At 43.2% G+C, this 16,124-nt stretch overlaps 1 protein-coding gene across 10 annotated transcripts in view; it reads left to right on the top strand.

The window, feature by feature from the left end:
- The window catches only part of KIAA1217, a 437,889-nt gene that overhangs the window by 324,884 nt on the left and 96,881 nt on the right, over positions 1-16,124 (top strand). For all 10 annotated transcript variants that reach the window (XM_084867746.1, XM_084867744.1, XM_084867741.1 and 7 more), the window contains 2 exons: positions 7,865-8,063; positions 12,402-12,495. In XM_084867746.1, coding sequence (XP_084723872.1) covers positions 7,865-8,063; positions 12,402-12,495 — 293 coding nt within the window. The remainder of the gene's footprint in view (positions 1-7,864; positions 8,064-12,401; positions 12,496-16,124) is intronic.

Consider the following 16,124-nt stretch of genomic DNA (forward strand, 5'->3'; position numbering starts at 1 on the left):
AATAATCCATGTAAGAGGGCAGCGGGAGCCATTGGGATGACTAGGGTCACAACACCAGAAATCAGTATCTTTGACATTCATATCTTCAACATAGCTTGAATTACAGAAGTTGCCAACAGATTCTTCAAAGCATTTTTTAGGAAAATGCTTTGGTATGCTCATTTCAATAGTATTACTATTTCATTTGGTAAAACCAAGCAAGGTCCAGACCCCTTATCCTCTATAATAAAAGCTTAGGTGGCATCATGCCCTCATACAATGCCCTTGTGTGACATCATCACAAGATGGCCACCATAAGATGGCTGAATGCACAGTGTAGGTGGGCCCGGTAGCTGCTCTGCATGGTGAGGCCTGAGGGCCCCACGGCTCTGTGCAACATAGAGGAGGCCACTCATGGCGTCTCTGCCACCTCACATGGAGAAGGCGGGTCCCAGCAGAGGGGGTGGGTCATAGCAGGGGAGGGCAGTTGTGGGCCATCAGGCCAGCAGGGTAGGGCAGTTGTGGGTGATCAGGTTGGCAGGGGAGCAGTTAGGCATCCATCAGGCCAGCAGTGGAACAGTTAGGAGCAATCAGGCAGGCAGGCAGGCAAGCAGTTAGGAGCCAGTGGTCCTGGATTTTGAGAGAAATGTCCAACTGTCCATTTAGGCCATTCCTGCAGGATTTGGGCCTAAGCCGGCATTCAGACATGCCCCAAGTGGTTCCAGCTTAGAGAGGGTGCAGGCCAGGTCTTTCCCCCGCCACTGCTGCATGACTTTTATGCACTGGGCCTCTAGTAAGTAAATAATTAACTTTCATACTGAATTTTATATTTCCAACTTGATATTCTGCTATTTAAAGAGGTCCCTCAAAATGATATAAGCTTCAGGCCACAAAACTTGGATTCTTCACTATCATCAAGGTGATTCATTTATAAAAATCTAGTTCCTTTTTGTTTTATAACATACTTTGTCACTTAACAAATGTATATTTTTATTGCCATATTATTTTAGAATTCCTTTTATTAATAATGTAATGTTCCAGTGAATATGCTTATGAAATGAATTGATTTATTAAATGAATCCCCTAATATTAAAACTCCCCCATATTATTCTTATAAATGATGCTTTAGTTAGCATCCTAGTAAGTACATTTTTGCACATAAATGTGTAGAACTAGAATTACTGGCTCAAACCATATGTATATTTTGGGAACATTTGACACATATTGACAAATAGCCCTTTGGAGAAATGGTATGAATTTACTTTCCCAACAATGGTATGTGAGAGAACTCATTTTCCCAACCCTTGTCAGCACTGTGTATTATTTTAAATATATATTTTATTGATTTTTTTACAGAGAGGAAGGGAAAGGGATAGAGAGTTAGAAACATCGATCAGCTGCCTCCTGCACACTCCCTATTGGGGATGTGCCCGCAACCAACGTACATGCCCTTGACTGGAATCGAACCTGGGACCCTTCAGTCCAAAGGTGGGATACTCTATCCACTGAGCCAACCTGGTTAAGGCAGCACTCTGTATTTTATTGTTAAAACATTTGCCAATTTCATAGGTACAAAAAAGCCTGTCTTATTTTAATATTTATATTTTTCTTATTAAGTTGAAAACTGTTAGCATCCATCAGAAAGTATTATAAGAGCTCTTTATATTTTTAGGGCATTAGCCACTTACCATAATTGTAATACAAGTATTGATTTATATAATCTTACATTGGATTTGGAGAAACTGAGGAATTTATGTCATTTGGAATTGTCACCATCATCTGCCTATGGAAAATGCTGTTTAGGGGGATTATAGAACGCATCCCAGGAGGCAAGCACATGTCGATTAGCATGGCTGCATTACATGGAGAATTGAAATCATTTCAACGAAAAGATATTTGAGCATCTACTCTGTACCCAGTACTCTACTACATAAAACCATCTGGTGAATACAACTAATAATAATGCAGAATTAAAGGCCATGCTTTCAATTTCAGTAAAACACTATGTAAGCACATGTGAGAAAAATTAATTCTGCAAATCTTAATGAAAAAGTGATGGAGGAGTGGTTGGGGAAGATTGCTCAGAGTAGGTAATGGGTAAAGTAGGTAACTTTCTTTTCCCCGCAGAGAAGTGGTGGGACAGCCACCTGAGCCAGTGAGAGGTCTGGAACAACTACCAGTGCTCTAGGAAGGAGGCATGGTGTTAGTAATAAGGCTGGAATGGGAGGTTGAGGTCTGGATTAATCCATTCAGGCTGTTGTGACAAATTGCCATAGATTTCCAACAGGGTATTCCTCACAGTTCCCGAGGCTGGGAAGTTCAACATCAAGGTGCCAACAGACCTGGTGTCTGGGGAGAACATGGTTTGCAAATGGCTTTCTTCTGATTGCATCCCAGATGGAAAGAAAAGGAGAGCCCCGTGCCTCTCCCTATGAGGGCACTAATCCCATCACAGGGGCTCTACCCTCATGACCTAATTACTTCCCAGGCCCCACCTTGAAATACAATCATATTGTGGATTCAGGTTTTAACATGAATTCTGGAGAAACAAAAACATTCAGTGCACAGCAAGGTCACACTGTGAAGATCCTGCATGTCATATTACGATAAAGCGTATTTTGGAAGATGTCCCACATTCTGGAACTGTTCTGAGATTCAGAAGATTATGAGGATGTGTGATGCAAGCGTGACCTGCCAAGTGCACTTTATCTTTTGTGAAATTGTGACCAAATGCTCTTGGTAAAAAATGCACATCGCCTCTGCAGAGCCATGGAGCTGGAGCACCCTTGAGTGTCCAGGCTTCGCAGAAGGGCTCCGTGTGTTGTGAGGTTCATTTCAATTCTCTTGCTTTTCGAGCTGTGTGCCTCCTCACTTATCCCAGCATGTGTAGTTTCTGTCAGACTGTGTCACATTTACTCCAGGTGACTTTAAGGAATCTTTGTTCCAAGCTGGCCCCCATCGCATCTCAGTATCTTCAAGCAGGTGGTGAAACGAAAATGTGAGGACAGCTAAGGTCACCCAGACAGGAAGGTCAGAGGAAATGGATGTGACTAAATGCAGAAGTTTATTTAGGCTGTGTGCTTCAAGAGAGAGGTCATGGTCCTAACGATTCGGACCTAACCAAAACATAAGAAGGCCCTTCAAAGTGAGAGGCAAACAAGTGTTTACTTGAGATCCATAAGAATAGCTATGTGGAATTATTAATTCAGGCAGAAGGCCAAATAATATTCCAATAAGGAGGCACGGGCCATGGCTATTTATGAGAAAGGGAATGGGAATAATTACATCAATAGAAGGAAGGCCTTTGTATTGGTGTAGATAACATATATTAATTCTAAGCAGTGTTTTAAATTTTCAGTCCAGTAGTCATCATAATTGCTTTCTTATTATCTTAGAACACAATGTGGCCTTAGATCCAGCCCAATGGTTATTTTGTCCTGTTTTAGCATCCCACGAGTTCAGGTGTAAGACATGTAAGGAAGTGCCAGTGGCATATGGCAGCTCCGGCTCCATTTTTAAAAGTGGCTCCATTTATATTATTGTTTATAATTGGCTCTGTGGGTGGATGTGGTTGGACATATACATTAGTGAAGTCATTTACTAGCTGTAACTTTAGGTAAGTGACTGAGATCTTCTGAAATTCCTTTTCCCCATCTGTGAAGTGGGGCTACGTTACTGAGACCTTCTGATGAAATGAAGTATAGGAAGGCCTCGCTTAACATCACTCTTAGGTTCTACAACTTGAAGCAGAATGGCGTATAATGAAGCCAATTGATATAAACAAAAGTTAAGTTCCTAGGGCATCTCATCAATGTTGTTACCTAACGTTATTGAGAACCTGCTGTATAAGCATGCTGTTTCTGACACACAGCAGGCATCCGATAAATTCGTTTCCCTGTCTTCTTTCCTTCTTCATAAAGAAATAGTTTATGATCCACAGTCCTTCAGACTTTCTCTGTGAATCCGGAGCAGCCAGCACGGACCAGCGCTGGGGAGGTATGCCAGCGTGTGCTGACTCCCATCTCTGTGCCAGTGAAACGCCATCGTATATTAAGAGCATTCCTTCTGATTTAAGCATTTCTAAATCCCTTTCCTGAATTGAGTAACCGAGCTGAATCAAGTGTAAAAAGACTGTTCTGTTTACAAAGGCATCGTTTCCCTGTCTTTTCCGGTATGTCATGATCTGTAACCGGACTTGTGTACCCAGCTGGCAGCTGCACCAGCCAGACCCTGAGGTAACCTTAGTGGAGGCCTTTTTTTTTTTTTTTTTTTTTTTTTTTACTCAGAGCCTACAAATTCTATTTAAAGCGCACACACGTACAGATTGCAGATGTGGGAGTGAAAACCAGGCTCTTCAGGGAGGTGAGGCCATGCTATTTGGCTGTAGTGAGCCCATAAGTGGCCCGTGGGCAGGGGCCTCACCCAGGCATGGTTGGGGCCCCGACCTCAGGAATGGCTTTGGCCTTTTGATATGGCACTTAGCAATCACATGGGCAGCCGCCACATCTCCCCTTTGGGACAAAAATGTTGCACGATCTGAGATCAGACAGGGTTGCAAGTAATTTTCTGCACTCTGAAGAATGTGTAACAGCATGGATATTCTAGAAAAGTAACCCCTTGCTGAAGCTGAGGATCAAAACTATGATGGGCAGAGAGGGGAAGTTGATCTGCTTACACTGAAGGGAAAGGACTGCTCCAGTGAAGGAAAGAGCCTCTTCAGATTGTAGTTCTAATGTGTAAACAAAGCGGGCTGGAGATCACTGGGCTGTTTACTTCATGTAGCCAAAGCCCTTCTAGTTCAGCTAGACCCCAAATGAACATTCCTTTTGGATGACTAATAAATTGTTCATTCATCCATTCATTCATTCATTAATTTACTGAGAACCTACTATATAATAAGTCATATTAGAGGTACTAAGAATACAACGGTGAATAAAAACATTTTTTTCTTAATTCCTGACTTTATGAAGCTTACATTTTAAAGGGAGAAGCTGATGATAAACAATAACAATAATTAAAATATGAATTATACAGTTGAACCTTGAACAACAGTTTGAATTGGGTGAGTCCACTTATATGTAGATTTTTTCAATAAATTCTGTAAATGTATTTTTCCTTATGACTTTCTTAATAACATTTTCTGTTCTCTAGCTTAGTTTAGCATATCAATATAGAATGTAATATTTATAGTAATATGTCTTAATCAACTGTGTAGACAGGGCGAGGTGAAAGTAGGTTTACAAATGTTCATACGGAAAATATAATTATCTCCTGGGCCTGCGTTTTAGGGGGAGCTGTCTCCTTGAAGACTTGGTTGTCAGCTTTCTCTTCTCTGCTGTTGTTTCCTCTCCTGTTCTCTTGATTCTTCAATGTATGCTTTTTTATTCCTCATGGTCATTTTAATGGAATTTCAGGAGGAGACAGAGGTAAATGTGTTACACGAACTGCCATATTTAACCAGAAGCCATGTTCTATTCTCTTTTAAATCTCCCCTGCTGAGGATTATTCCAGTAGTAGTAGTCCCTCCTCAGTAGATTCTCACAATAAGATACAAATTGAATGTCAGGATCTCTGATTCCCTGGTTTGGTTATCTGTTCCTGAGTAACACATGACCCTAAACAGAGTGACTTAAAACAAACACAGTTATTTATTTGCTCATGATTTTTTAACTTGGGCCAGGCTCTTCATTCTGTTTCATATGACCTCTGTTCATGTGATGGGGGCAGGATGGAGGGATGCCCCTACCAAGAAGGTTCACCCTCATGACTGGCCAGTCCTGGCTGGAGAATGGATGCTTAGTGGGGCCACCAGTCAGGGCTCCCATCCTTCTCCATGAATCCTCCACATGTTTGCCTGGACTCCACAAAAGTGTGTTCTGTGAGGGAACCCCTGACCATGCTCAGGATTAGGACAAGCTCTAGTGTGCAAGCACTTAGCTAGCCTCCATTTTGCATCACATTTGCTAATGTCCCATTGGCCAAAAAAAGTCACATGTCAAAGCTCAGCTGGGATCTTGGAAGAACCTACACTTTATAAGAGCATGACTACTCTTTTTTTTTTTTACTAGAGGCCCAGTGCACAAAATTTGTGCATGGGATGGGGGGTGTCCCTCTCCCCAGCCTACATCCTCTTCAATCTGGGACCCCTCGAGGGATGTTCAACTGCCCACCAGGATTGGGTCTAGATGGGCAGTTGGACATCCCTCTCACAATCCAGGACTGCTGGCTCCCAACTGCTCGCCTGCCTGCCTTTCTGATTGCCCCTAACACTTCTGCCTGCCATGCCAGTCTGACTGATATCTAACTGCTCCCCTGACAGCCTGTTTGCCCCCAACTTCCCTCCTCTGCTGGCCTGGTCATCCTTAACTGCCCTCCCCTGCAGGGTTAATTGCCTCCAACTGCCCTCCCTTGCTGGCCATTGTGGTGGCCATCTTTTATCTACATGGGGGCAGGACCTTTGACCACATGGGGGCAGCCATCTTGTGTGTTGGAGTGATGGTCAATCTGCATATTACTCTTTTATTAGATAGGATAGAGGCTTGGTGCATGGGTGGGGGCCAGCTGGTTTTCCCTAAAGGGTGTCCTGGATCAGGGTTTGGGTTCCCTTGAGGTGTGGGGTGGCCTGGGCGAGGGGCCTGTGATGGTTTGCAGGCTGGCCATGCCCCTGAGCAACCCAAGTGGAGGCCCTAGTATCTGGAATTTATTTACCTTCTACAATTGAAACTTTGTAGCCTGGAGTGGAGGCAAGCCCCCTGCTCGCTCTGTGGCTGCTGCCATTTCTGTTTGGTTTTATGTATCTTCTATTGTATAATTGAAACTTTTGTAGCCTTGAGTGGAGGCCTAAGCTGGCCAGGGTGTGTGGAAAGCTTGGCTTCCATTGTCAGGGAAACCCAAACCTTTCAACTGCTCTCTGTGGCTGTAGCCATCTTGGTTGGGGTTAATTTGCATACTCGCTGTGATAGGCTAGTGGGCGTGGCTTGTAGGTGTAGTGGGGTGATGGTTAATTTGCATATTACTCTTTTATTAGGTAGGATTGATTTTTTTACAGAGAGGAAGGGAGAGGGATAGAGAGTTAGAAACATCAGTGAGACAGAAACATCGATCAGCTGCCTCCTGCACACCTCCTACCAGGGAAGTGCCTGCAACCAAGGTACATGCCCTTGACTGGAACCAAACCTGGGATCCTTGAGTCTGCAGGCTGACGCTCTATCCACTGAGCCAAACCGGTTAGGGCAGAGCATGATTACTCTTAAGGGCATGGTTCATTGGGAGCCACGTATCCTCTGGAACTCAGGAATTCTGTGATCCTGTGCTTGTTTTCATTTGTGCAACTGGCTTGTTCCAGTTTCTCCCTGAGACATCAGGGTGCCACTTTTTTCTTGTAGTTTCACAGGGTATGAACATTAAATCAATATGTGTTAGATCACAGAAATATTGTAACACTGCCACCTAAAATGTTTCTGAATGGACTATAAAGATATCTTACACATGGCTATACTAAATGTGTTTTTAGTTATTGAAAGACATGGGAGGGGGGTGGAAATCACCCTGTGCGGTTACATTCCTAAGTATGCCTTTCAAGGGGATTAAGTATTGGCTTTTGCTTTAGGCTGCCAGAGGTTCGCTTTTTGTCCTTTTGGTTTTAAAAAAGTTGAAAATTAGCCTCTTTAACACCTTGCCTGGATTCCCAAAGAATAAAATGGATATTTTTGAGATAACCAGAGAGTGCATTCCTTGGAAATTCTGAACATATATCTCTTGTTGCATGCTTTCAAGCTTGTCCAGAACATTCCCTGCACGTGGCCAGACAGAAGAGGCGTGGCTTGTGCTGCGTGTCCTGTGAGTCTTGGCCTGAGAGTGACCGCTGTGCTCATTTTGCACGCAGGGGTTCTCTATCTCCAGTATGGAGACGAAACCAAGCAGCTCAGGATGCCCAACGAGATCACAAGCGCAGACACGATCCGGGCTCTCTTCGTAAGTGCCTTCCCTCAGCAGCTCACCATGAAAATGCTGGAGTCGCCCAGTGTCGCCATTTACATCAAAGACGAAAGCAGAAACATCTATTACGAATTAAATGATGTAAGGTAAGTAGTCTCGCGCCGTGTGTGTGTGTGTGTGTGTGTGTGTGTGTGTACCATATTGCATTTAGCATTGCTACAGTTTGTATTGAGTCCTAACTTCTTCGTGGCCCAGTGAAGAAGTATTGGTCTGACCTGGCAGGCTTATCTCTCCCAGGTGTGAATCCACTATCTGGCTTTCTATAATTCACTTACAAGAAGTGGCTTACAAAGGCAAGAACGTCTAGACTTCTCCCACACAGATCCTTGCATGTTACCTCTTAATAGAACTTAGGAGATGATCCAGTCCGCCAGGTATCTAAGAGCTGTTGAAACTGAGCCCCATGTGGAGAGACCTGCTGAAGGTCATAAGAGTTGAAGACACTACTTCTGACGGGAACCATTCCAACTTCCCAGCTGCTCTGTCCCTCACAGACAAGCCTGGGGACATCTTAGGCAATGATCCCACTGAGTCATTCTTCATATGAGCCAGTCAGAATAAAAGCAGTGGCATCTGCTACCGTCCACGGGAAAAGAGGCTGAGACGTATTCTCCCTTCCCAATTGTTTCTTAAATAGTTGGGCCTTTACCAATGGATCTCCCTCCAGGTGGGCTTCTCCAGGGCACCCAGTAGAATATTTCCTAAAGTGAGGCTCCATGGACGCCTGCTACTGCAGTCAATGAAAGCATCTTTATCGACAGGTGGTGTTGTGTATAGAGCCGAAGGGACCCATCTAATCTGTCCCAGACAAACAGCCTGAGAAACAGGAATTAAATCAACACCAACAAGCAGGTGCTAGTCTAGCCTCTAAGCATTTTAGAGATTAAAAAATTATGTAGTGACTATTCCAGCCTCTTTATGTTATGGTACCAGACATTCAGATGCATAAAAGTTAATGGACTTACTCAAGATCCTGCAGCCAGGTCATTGCCACGCCTAATCAAAACCTGACTGGCCACATTCTTGGTCAAGAATTTTTTATTCCCTCAGAATGTTGATTCCCTGCTCAGCTCATGTGGGCCACAACCTAAGTTTCTGGGTGCTTGCCCTGTGGGAATAGCAGGCTGGCCTGTTTCTTCATTATGGAATTAGTGGAAACCACTTTTTAAATATATGCCTTTAATGCATAATAAATGTAAACTGATACATATCTAACAATGATTGCAATGACATATTTAGGCAAGTGCCAAGTTGTATGAGTAATTTAGGGCTTTCAAAAATTGACACATGCCCTAAGGTAGAGGGTACTGGGCCCATTGCACAACCTTCCTGCTTTTTAAAAAAACATGTTTAAATATTCATAGGTAACAGAAAAGTCATGTTTGTTTTTTGAAATAAATTATTAATCAAGCTGTCACCAATAAAAGAAAATTTAGAAAGCATAAACTTAAGCATGAAGTAATCATGTTATGTTTAAAGAGTATGTTTGCAGTAATATAATTCCATGTAGAGTTTTTACATGGACGTGACATTTTACACCACTCCTCTTGAATTTCTGCATTTTGCAGTTGGAGGAATTGAGAGATATGGTAATAATAAATAAGCATGAAACTAGGCAAAGCCACTTTTGATTATGGAGCTCAAGGATGATGAGGTTATTATGAACAATTGGACCCACTGCCTCACAGCTCGTGCAAGAATTTTTATATTACAACTAGAGGCCCGGTGCACGGATTCATGCAGTGGTGGGGTCCCTCAGCCTGGCCTGTGGAAATCAGGCTGAAACTGACTCTCCAACATCCCCCGAGGGGTCCCGAATTATGAGAGGGTGCAGGCTAGGCCAGAGGACCCCACTGGTGTACGATTGGGGCTGGGGAGGGACCACAGGAGGGCTCCAGAGTGTGTCCAGCCCATCTAATCCAGTCATGATTAGCTGGATCCCAGCAGCAAGCTAGCCTGTCCATCAGACCGTCTGCCCCTAGTGGTCAGTGCATGTCATAGCAACTGGCCAAATGATCAGACAGCATATTAGGCTTTTATTATATAGATGAAGCCCAATATTCTAGAGCGTTTACCAAGCCTCAGAGTATTATTAATACTTCCTTTATGCATTCTGAGGGAGTGTCATCTCATAGTCACAAAGAGGGAAGTGGAGGGAAGACAAAAAGGAAAGGTCCCCCAAACTTCCAAATTAAGATGATCCTTTTTCAGGCAAATTCAGTTGATAAAATAGATTAAAGCAAGTGCTTGAGAGCAGTGATCATTTCTAACATAGATAATTTTTAGTCAATATGTTTATATTTGCAGAAATGATTATCTTATTGATCCTCATGCTGCAGTGTTAATAGCCTGATTTTTTTTTAAATCTCATTTTAAAATGTTTAATTGGGAAGTCATTGATTTATAAATTGTCTAGAATTTTACTTTTTAGTGTTTTGATTTACTTATAAAAATGGATCTAAAAATGTGGGGAAATGTGTGTATATATATATTGATATATATATACATATACATATATATATATATATATATATATACAGTATATATATACACACATATATATATCTCCTTTCCAATGAATTGTTCTATTTCTTTGCTTTTATGCATAAAATGCTTCAACTATATCTTATTTGAATGATCAAGTAAATTCTCAACATTACCATTATATAAAACCTCCCTCCCCGACCCCCAAATCCATATACCATGTGGATTTTAAATCAAGACAATGGCTTTCATCTGAACCCAGAGACAAATTTCATTTTACATTCTTCAGTATTTTTTGAAGTGAGGATATACTTGTTACAAGTTTGGCTGTCTCATCATTGTGTTGGGTTCTCCATATTTTCCTTGGGGAAATGCCACCGAGAGTTCAGGTTCAAATGCCGGCTTGCAAATGTTGCCATGGTAAATGCAATCTGGGCCTTTGGTGTTGGTTCATCTTGGATGAACATGTTTCTAAATTAATAATAAACCAAGGTACTTTAAATACCTTTAGAATCACACCGGGTGTTTTTTTGGGTTTTTTTTTTGTTGTTGTTGTTGTTGTTTTTTTGTTTGTTTTTTTGTTTTGTGTGTGTGTGTGTGTGTATGTGTGTGGCTCAAGTATGTTTTTTGGTTTCTCCACATCATTATTGTGACTTTCCCCCGAAGCTACAGGGTGAATTCCTTTAGTGAATCCCCACATTCTCACCTTCTGTGAACTCCCCCTTCCGAGTAACCTAGGCCCTTAATAACAAGGACTGCACACTCCCCCCTAAGCTGACTTCTAATGAGCTACCTGAAATCTGGAGCCATGGTGCAAGCTTGGGCTAGTTGCTGCTTCAAAGCAATTACTGACAGATATTTAAAAGAGGGAAGCAAAGCTAGTCCAAGAATTCTCCACTCCGTTTAAAACAAAAACAGAGCCCAGTAATCCCAGTGATTGGGATCAGCTCACAAAACGTTTGGCTGCACCTGGAGGAACGGAATGCGTCCTCCTGCACACATTCTCTCCCCCTGCCTCCCTGCAGCCATCCCCCCACCCCGCCTCCCTGCGCTGGCCCTGGAAGGAATCACCGCGCAGGCAAGGCTGAGAGGGCGTGGGTGGCCCTTCTGCTGATGAAATCTGAATATGAAGGGAAAAGGACTTCATAGTCACTCACGTGGTCTTAAATAATGCTAAGGTAGGAACTGAGAAGAGGTGTGGGGCTTCTGTTCTTTGCTGGGGTCTGACTGACTCCCCAGCTCTACTGCTGGGTTCAGTAAGAGAGAGAGAGAGAGACAGGTAGAAGAATTGATCTGCTGCTATTCCTTCTAAATACTTTGCGCATCCACTTATTCAACTTGTATGTAGAAAAGTATTTTTTAAACCCGCTGTGGAAGAAAAAAAAAAGGCATTGTAAAGATACTGGTTTTTATGTTTGTGGTACTTTTTTCTTGGTCTGGGTTGCAAATAGATACTCTTTTCCTTGCTGGAACTGTTTGAAGGGGAAAAAGCATTTTTTTTTGTTTGTTTGTTTGTTTGTGTGCATTCATGTGATAAGCAGAAAATGGATGTTTGGGTAAAGTAAGCAATTAAATATTTAAATATTAACCAAATCTCTTGGGACATATTGTAGATATTGCAGCTTTCCTGTTTCTTTGAGTGTTACCTTTCTTAGCTCAACATCTTAAAAGAAAGTTCATGCCACCCTCTATCTATGGGTGGAAAACTACACACAAAGAACAGAAAACAAAAAACAAAAAAAGGGAAAGAAAAACTGAACTCATTTTCCTTTTATTTATTTTTGCCTACTCTGTGGTAAAAGAACTTTTGTCTGGTTGCTTGTGGACAACAGCTGGATTGTCTGCTGCTGTCTTTTACCTGGTTCTTATGGGCTGACAAAGAAAATGGCCAAAGTAAGGCTCCTTTCGTCTGCCGTAGTTATGGATGTTTTTTATTCCAGGAACATTCAGGACAGATCGCTCCTCAAAGTGTACAACAAGGATCCTGCACACGCATTCAATCACACGCCAAAAACTGTGAACGGAGACATGAGGGTGAGTGTTCCTGTTCTGTTTTCAGTTTTATTTGGTGGGTTAAACCATCTCTTCTTCCGGTCTGTGCTCCTGATGAAGCCACACCCCACCACCAGGCTTTGGGTGTTCTCACTACACACTCGGTCTGAGGACTCGTTTGTTTTCTTGATAGAGAAAATTTTCTGGTCATCTGGGGCAAAGGGACTGGAATAGGGCCTCACCCAGCCTCATTTCTCTTCGGCATGGAGTTTAGTTATGTCCTCACTCCAAGAGGATCCTGAAAAATCTTTACATAAATGGTTCTTGATCCATAGTACCTTAACTTACTCAGAGGATCTCTTGCTATTTTTTCCCCCAATTAAAATAAAGCTAGCATATAAACAGCAATAAAAAAAGAACACCCCCATAAATAATTGAATGTAAAATCTTCTAATATTCTCACTTCAGCTAGTCCCAAGTCTTAGCATGCTAATTATTCACCTTCTCATTCAGGACTGTTTGCTGTTGCTGTGTATTAAATATTATCAAATCCTACCCGAATTGATTGAGGGCATAGTACGAAAATCTGCATGGTTTGGGAGCTAAAATTCTTTCCATTTAAGATCGTCTCAGATTATCCAAACATTCACTGCACACAGAGATATTTGGAGGTTGGGGAGGGAAGAAAAGGAACAGAGAAACTGAAAAGGCAGATTTTCAAGCCACATTAATGCAGGTCCACCAGAAAGGGATTGTGTTTCTAACAATAGTGTTACATCTCTGACAGAAAATGGGAGGAAAAAAAGAGAGATTAACTTCTCCCACTGTACCTCCTTCCTCCTCCCGCCCCCACGCTCAAATTTAGAAGAGGCTGTGCTATTATATATCATCTTTTCTGAGGATTAGCACTCTGCTGGAATCTGAAGTTTAACTAGAAGGAAAGGAAATGAACTGGTTTTATTGCCAAGGAAAGCCAGGCACCGTGCTCCCCCCCCCCACACACACACACACACACACTGGAGAGGAGTGCCTGAGGCGAAGCATCCCTGCTTCCTACCGCACTGCTTGTCTCCTGCTGCAGCTGTAAGAAGCACCATTCAGTCAGTGGCTCAAAACAACCCCGACGCACCATGTTACAGTCCTCTAGGTCAGACATCCCGTGGGGGTGGACTCAAATCTAGGGGTCATCAGCAGGATGTTGGCTTTTCTTTCCTTTTATTCTCAGTTTTTAGGCGCCACCACATTCCTCAGCTCGCAGCCCTCATCCTCCGTTGTCAAACCCAGTGAAATAGCATGATCACATCGCTAACCCTGGTCCCTTTGTGATCACATCGAACCTGCCTGGTACTCCAGAATAGTCTCCCTACTCTAAAGTCACAGGTTCCTGGGTTGAGGTGGTAGCCATCGTTGTTCTGTCTACCACACAGGGTATGTGAGTTTAGGACCAAGAGGCCGGGAGGTCTGATAGGCAGTGCTGGGAGGATTTCTCGGGAACCCTGGCCCAGAATAAGAGCGATGGCATTGTCGTGACATCGGAACCTGCACTTCTGGAGGAAGAGGCCTCTCACGTACTCAACTGCTGCTTTTTTTATGTCAGAAATGGTGTGTGATTTGAAGCGAAGGCTGTGTGGCTACTTCAGACCATCTAGGATGTGAGGTTTATTTTTAGCCAGTTCCACTCTAAATGCAAACCAGCACCAGGTGAAGACAGATCGAGGCCTGCCAACCAGGAAGCATGGACTGAATATCACAAAACCCCTTGCCTTTTATTGCTTCGTTATTCTCTTTCTCAGTGACGTTTTTAAGAATCTTTGCTCCCTGGGAAACCTGTGTGTTTGATATGTTTAGCCTTTGAACTGGCGTTTCATGGTGTTCAGAGTTCTGTTTCCACACAGGGGTCCCAGAATCACCTCTGAAAATCTTGTTTATGGCTGGGGAGGACACCTGTAACTCTTAAGCAGATGTGGTACCTGCATAAGGGGCCATTCGTGAGCAGGGGGAGAATCAAATAGTAACCATATGGACAAAGCCCATCAGAATTCAGAACTTATCGGTGAGGTGGTTCTGTTTTACACTCTCAGATGAGACCCTAAATGATCACTTTTCTGAGTCGCCTGCAGCCTCCTTTCGACAGTAATTTTTGTGTGTGAGAAAATCAACTGTTGTCCCCAGCTGGGGAGACAACAAATGTGCACCATCCAACCCACGGAAAAGCTTTCTGGGTTCGGTGAAGATGAGTTAGAAATGAGAACTAGAACTGCAGTTTAAAAACCAACGAGGTGTGATTGTGCCTGCAGTTTGGTCTCATCACAGGTTCCAGAAATTAAAAGACACGGGATTCCGTCCGCCTCACCTCTGGGCCCTGTAGTGGCTGGAATTCCCTCTCCTTCCCAATGACTCTAACGGCCTTTCCATGAAAGGAAAGGGAGCTCTGTTGAGCCCTGTCTGGAGTGCAGCTGCACAGCCCCATGGTTGGTGTGAAGAACAGAAACAGAGCCTAGAGCAGGGCTGAGTTGTTGTAGACTAAACTGAGCCACACGGTGGGTGGAGAGGAGCTCCATCTTCTCATATGTCTGCGATGTGCGCGTGGCCGGGGAGGGATTTGAAAACTGCTCACAGGCGTCAGGCATGCAGCCCTGCCCCGCCTGTCACTCACCTTCCCCCACCTGCCCCAGAGGCGGTGGGTGGCCGTCCAGCTGCCCACACATGACCAACGTGCACGTGTGTCATGAAAAACACTGGTGGGACCATGCAGAGGCGCCACACCAGCAATGCCAGCACTTTGCCATGACCTTACACTTCCCTTACACCCTGAGGGGCATGCCTTGCCTGTGAAAGAAAAGGTGTAAGGTTCTGGTCTTATACAGTCGTTCTCCAGAGCAGGGCTCTGATGGTAGTGGTGTTCCTCAGGAAGCACGCTAGACAGAAATATTAGGTCTAGTAATAATTAATGTCGTTTTCTAATACTTTTTTTAAATCGAATTTATTTAAACAATACAACAAAATTTAATCAACAATATAGTTGCCGTTGTTTTCTACTACTTGTGCCCAACGCTCAGGAAGCATTTTAATCCCTCTGTTGTAAAATTCTTGTGATTTTGATGCAAAAAATTCGGTCAATGCATTTTTGAGGCATTCTTCATTATTAAATTTTTTTTCAAGAAGAAAGTTTTGCAAAGAACGAAACAAATGGTAATCGGAAGGGGCAATATCAGGAGAATATGCAGGTTGAGGGAGAACTTCCCATTCCAACTGGTGCAGTTTTTCAGCAGTGATTCTTGCAGTATGCGGTCGTGCGTTATCGTGGTGAAGAATTACGCCCTTCCGATTAATCAGCGCGGGTTCTTTTTCTCTTAAAGCTTGAGCTAACCTTTCCAATTGGGCACTATACACTGCACTTGTAATGGTTTGGTTAGATGGTAAAAGTTCATAATGAAGAATTCCTTTACAATTCCACCAAACACACAACATCACTTTTTTCGCATGCAAGTCAGGTTTTGGCGTGGGCTGCGGAGCCTCATTTTTGTCCAACCATTGAGGCCGCCTTTTCAAATTAACATACAGCACCCATTCTTCATCTCCGGTAACAATTTGCTCTAAAAACGGCAAACGGTTTTGACGAGAGAGGAGCGAACTGCAAATTGTGACTCTTTGATTACGGTTGTTGTCGG

This window comes from Pipistrellus hanaki (genome assembly GCF_964339955.1).
Source record: "Pipistrellus hanaki genome assembly, chromosome: 1".
NCBI classification, from domain to species: Eukaryota; Metazoa; Chordata; class Mammalia; order Chiroptera; family Vespertilionidae; genus Pipistrellus; species Pipistrellus hanaki.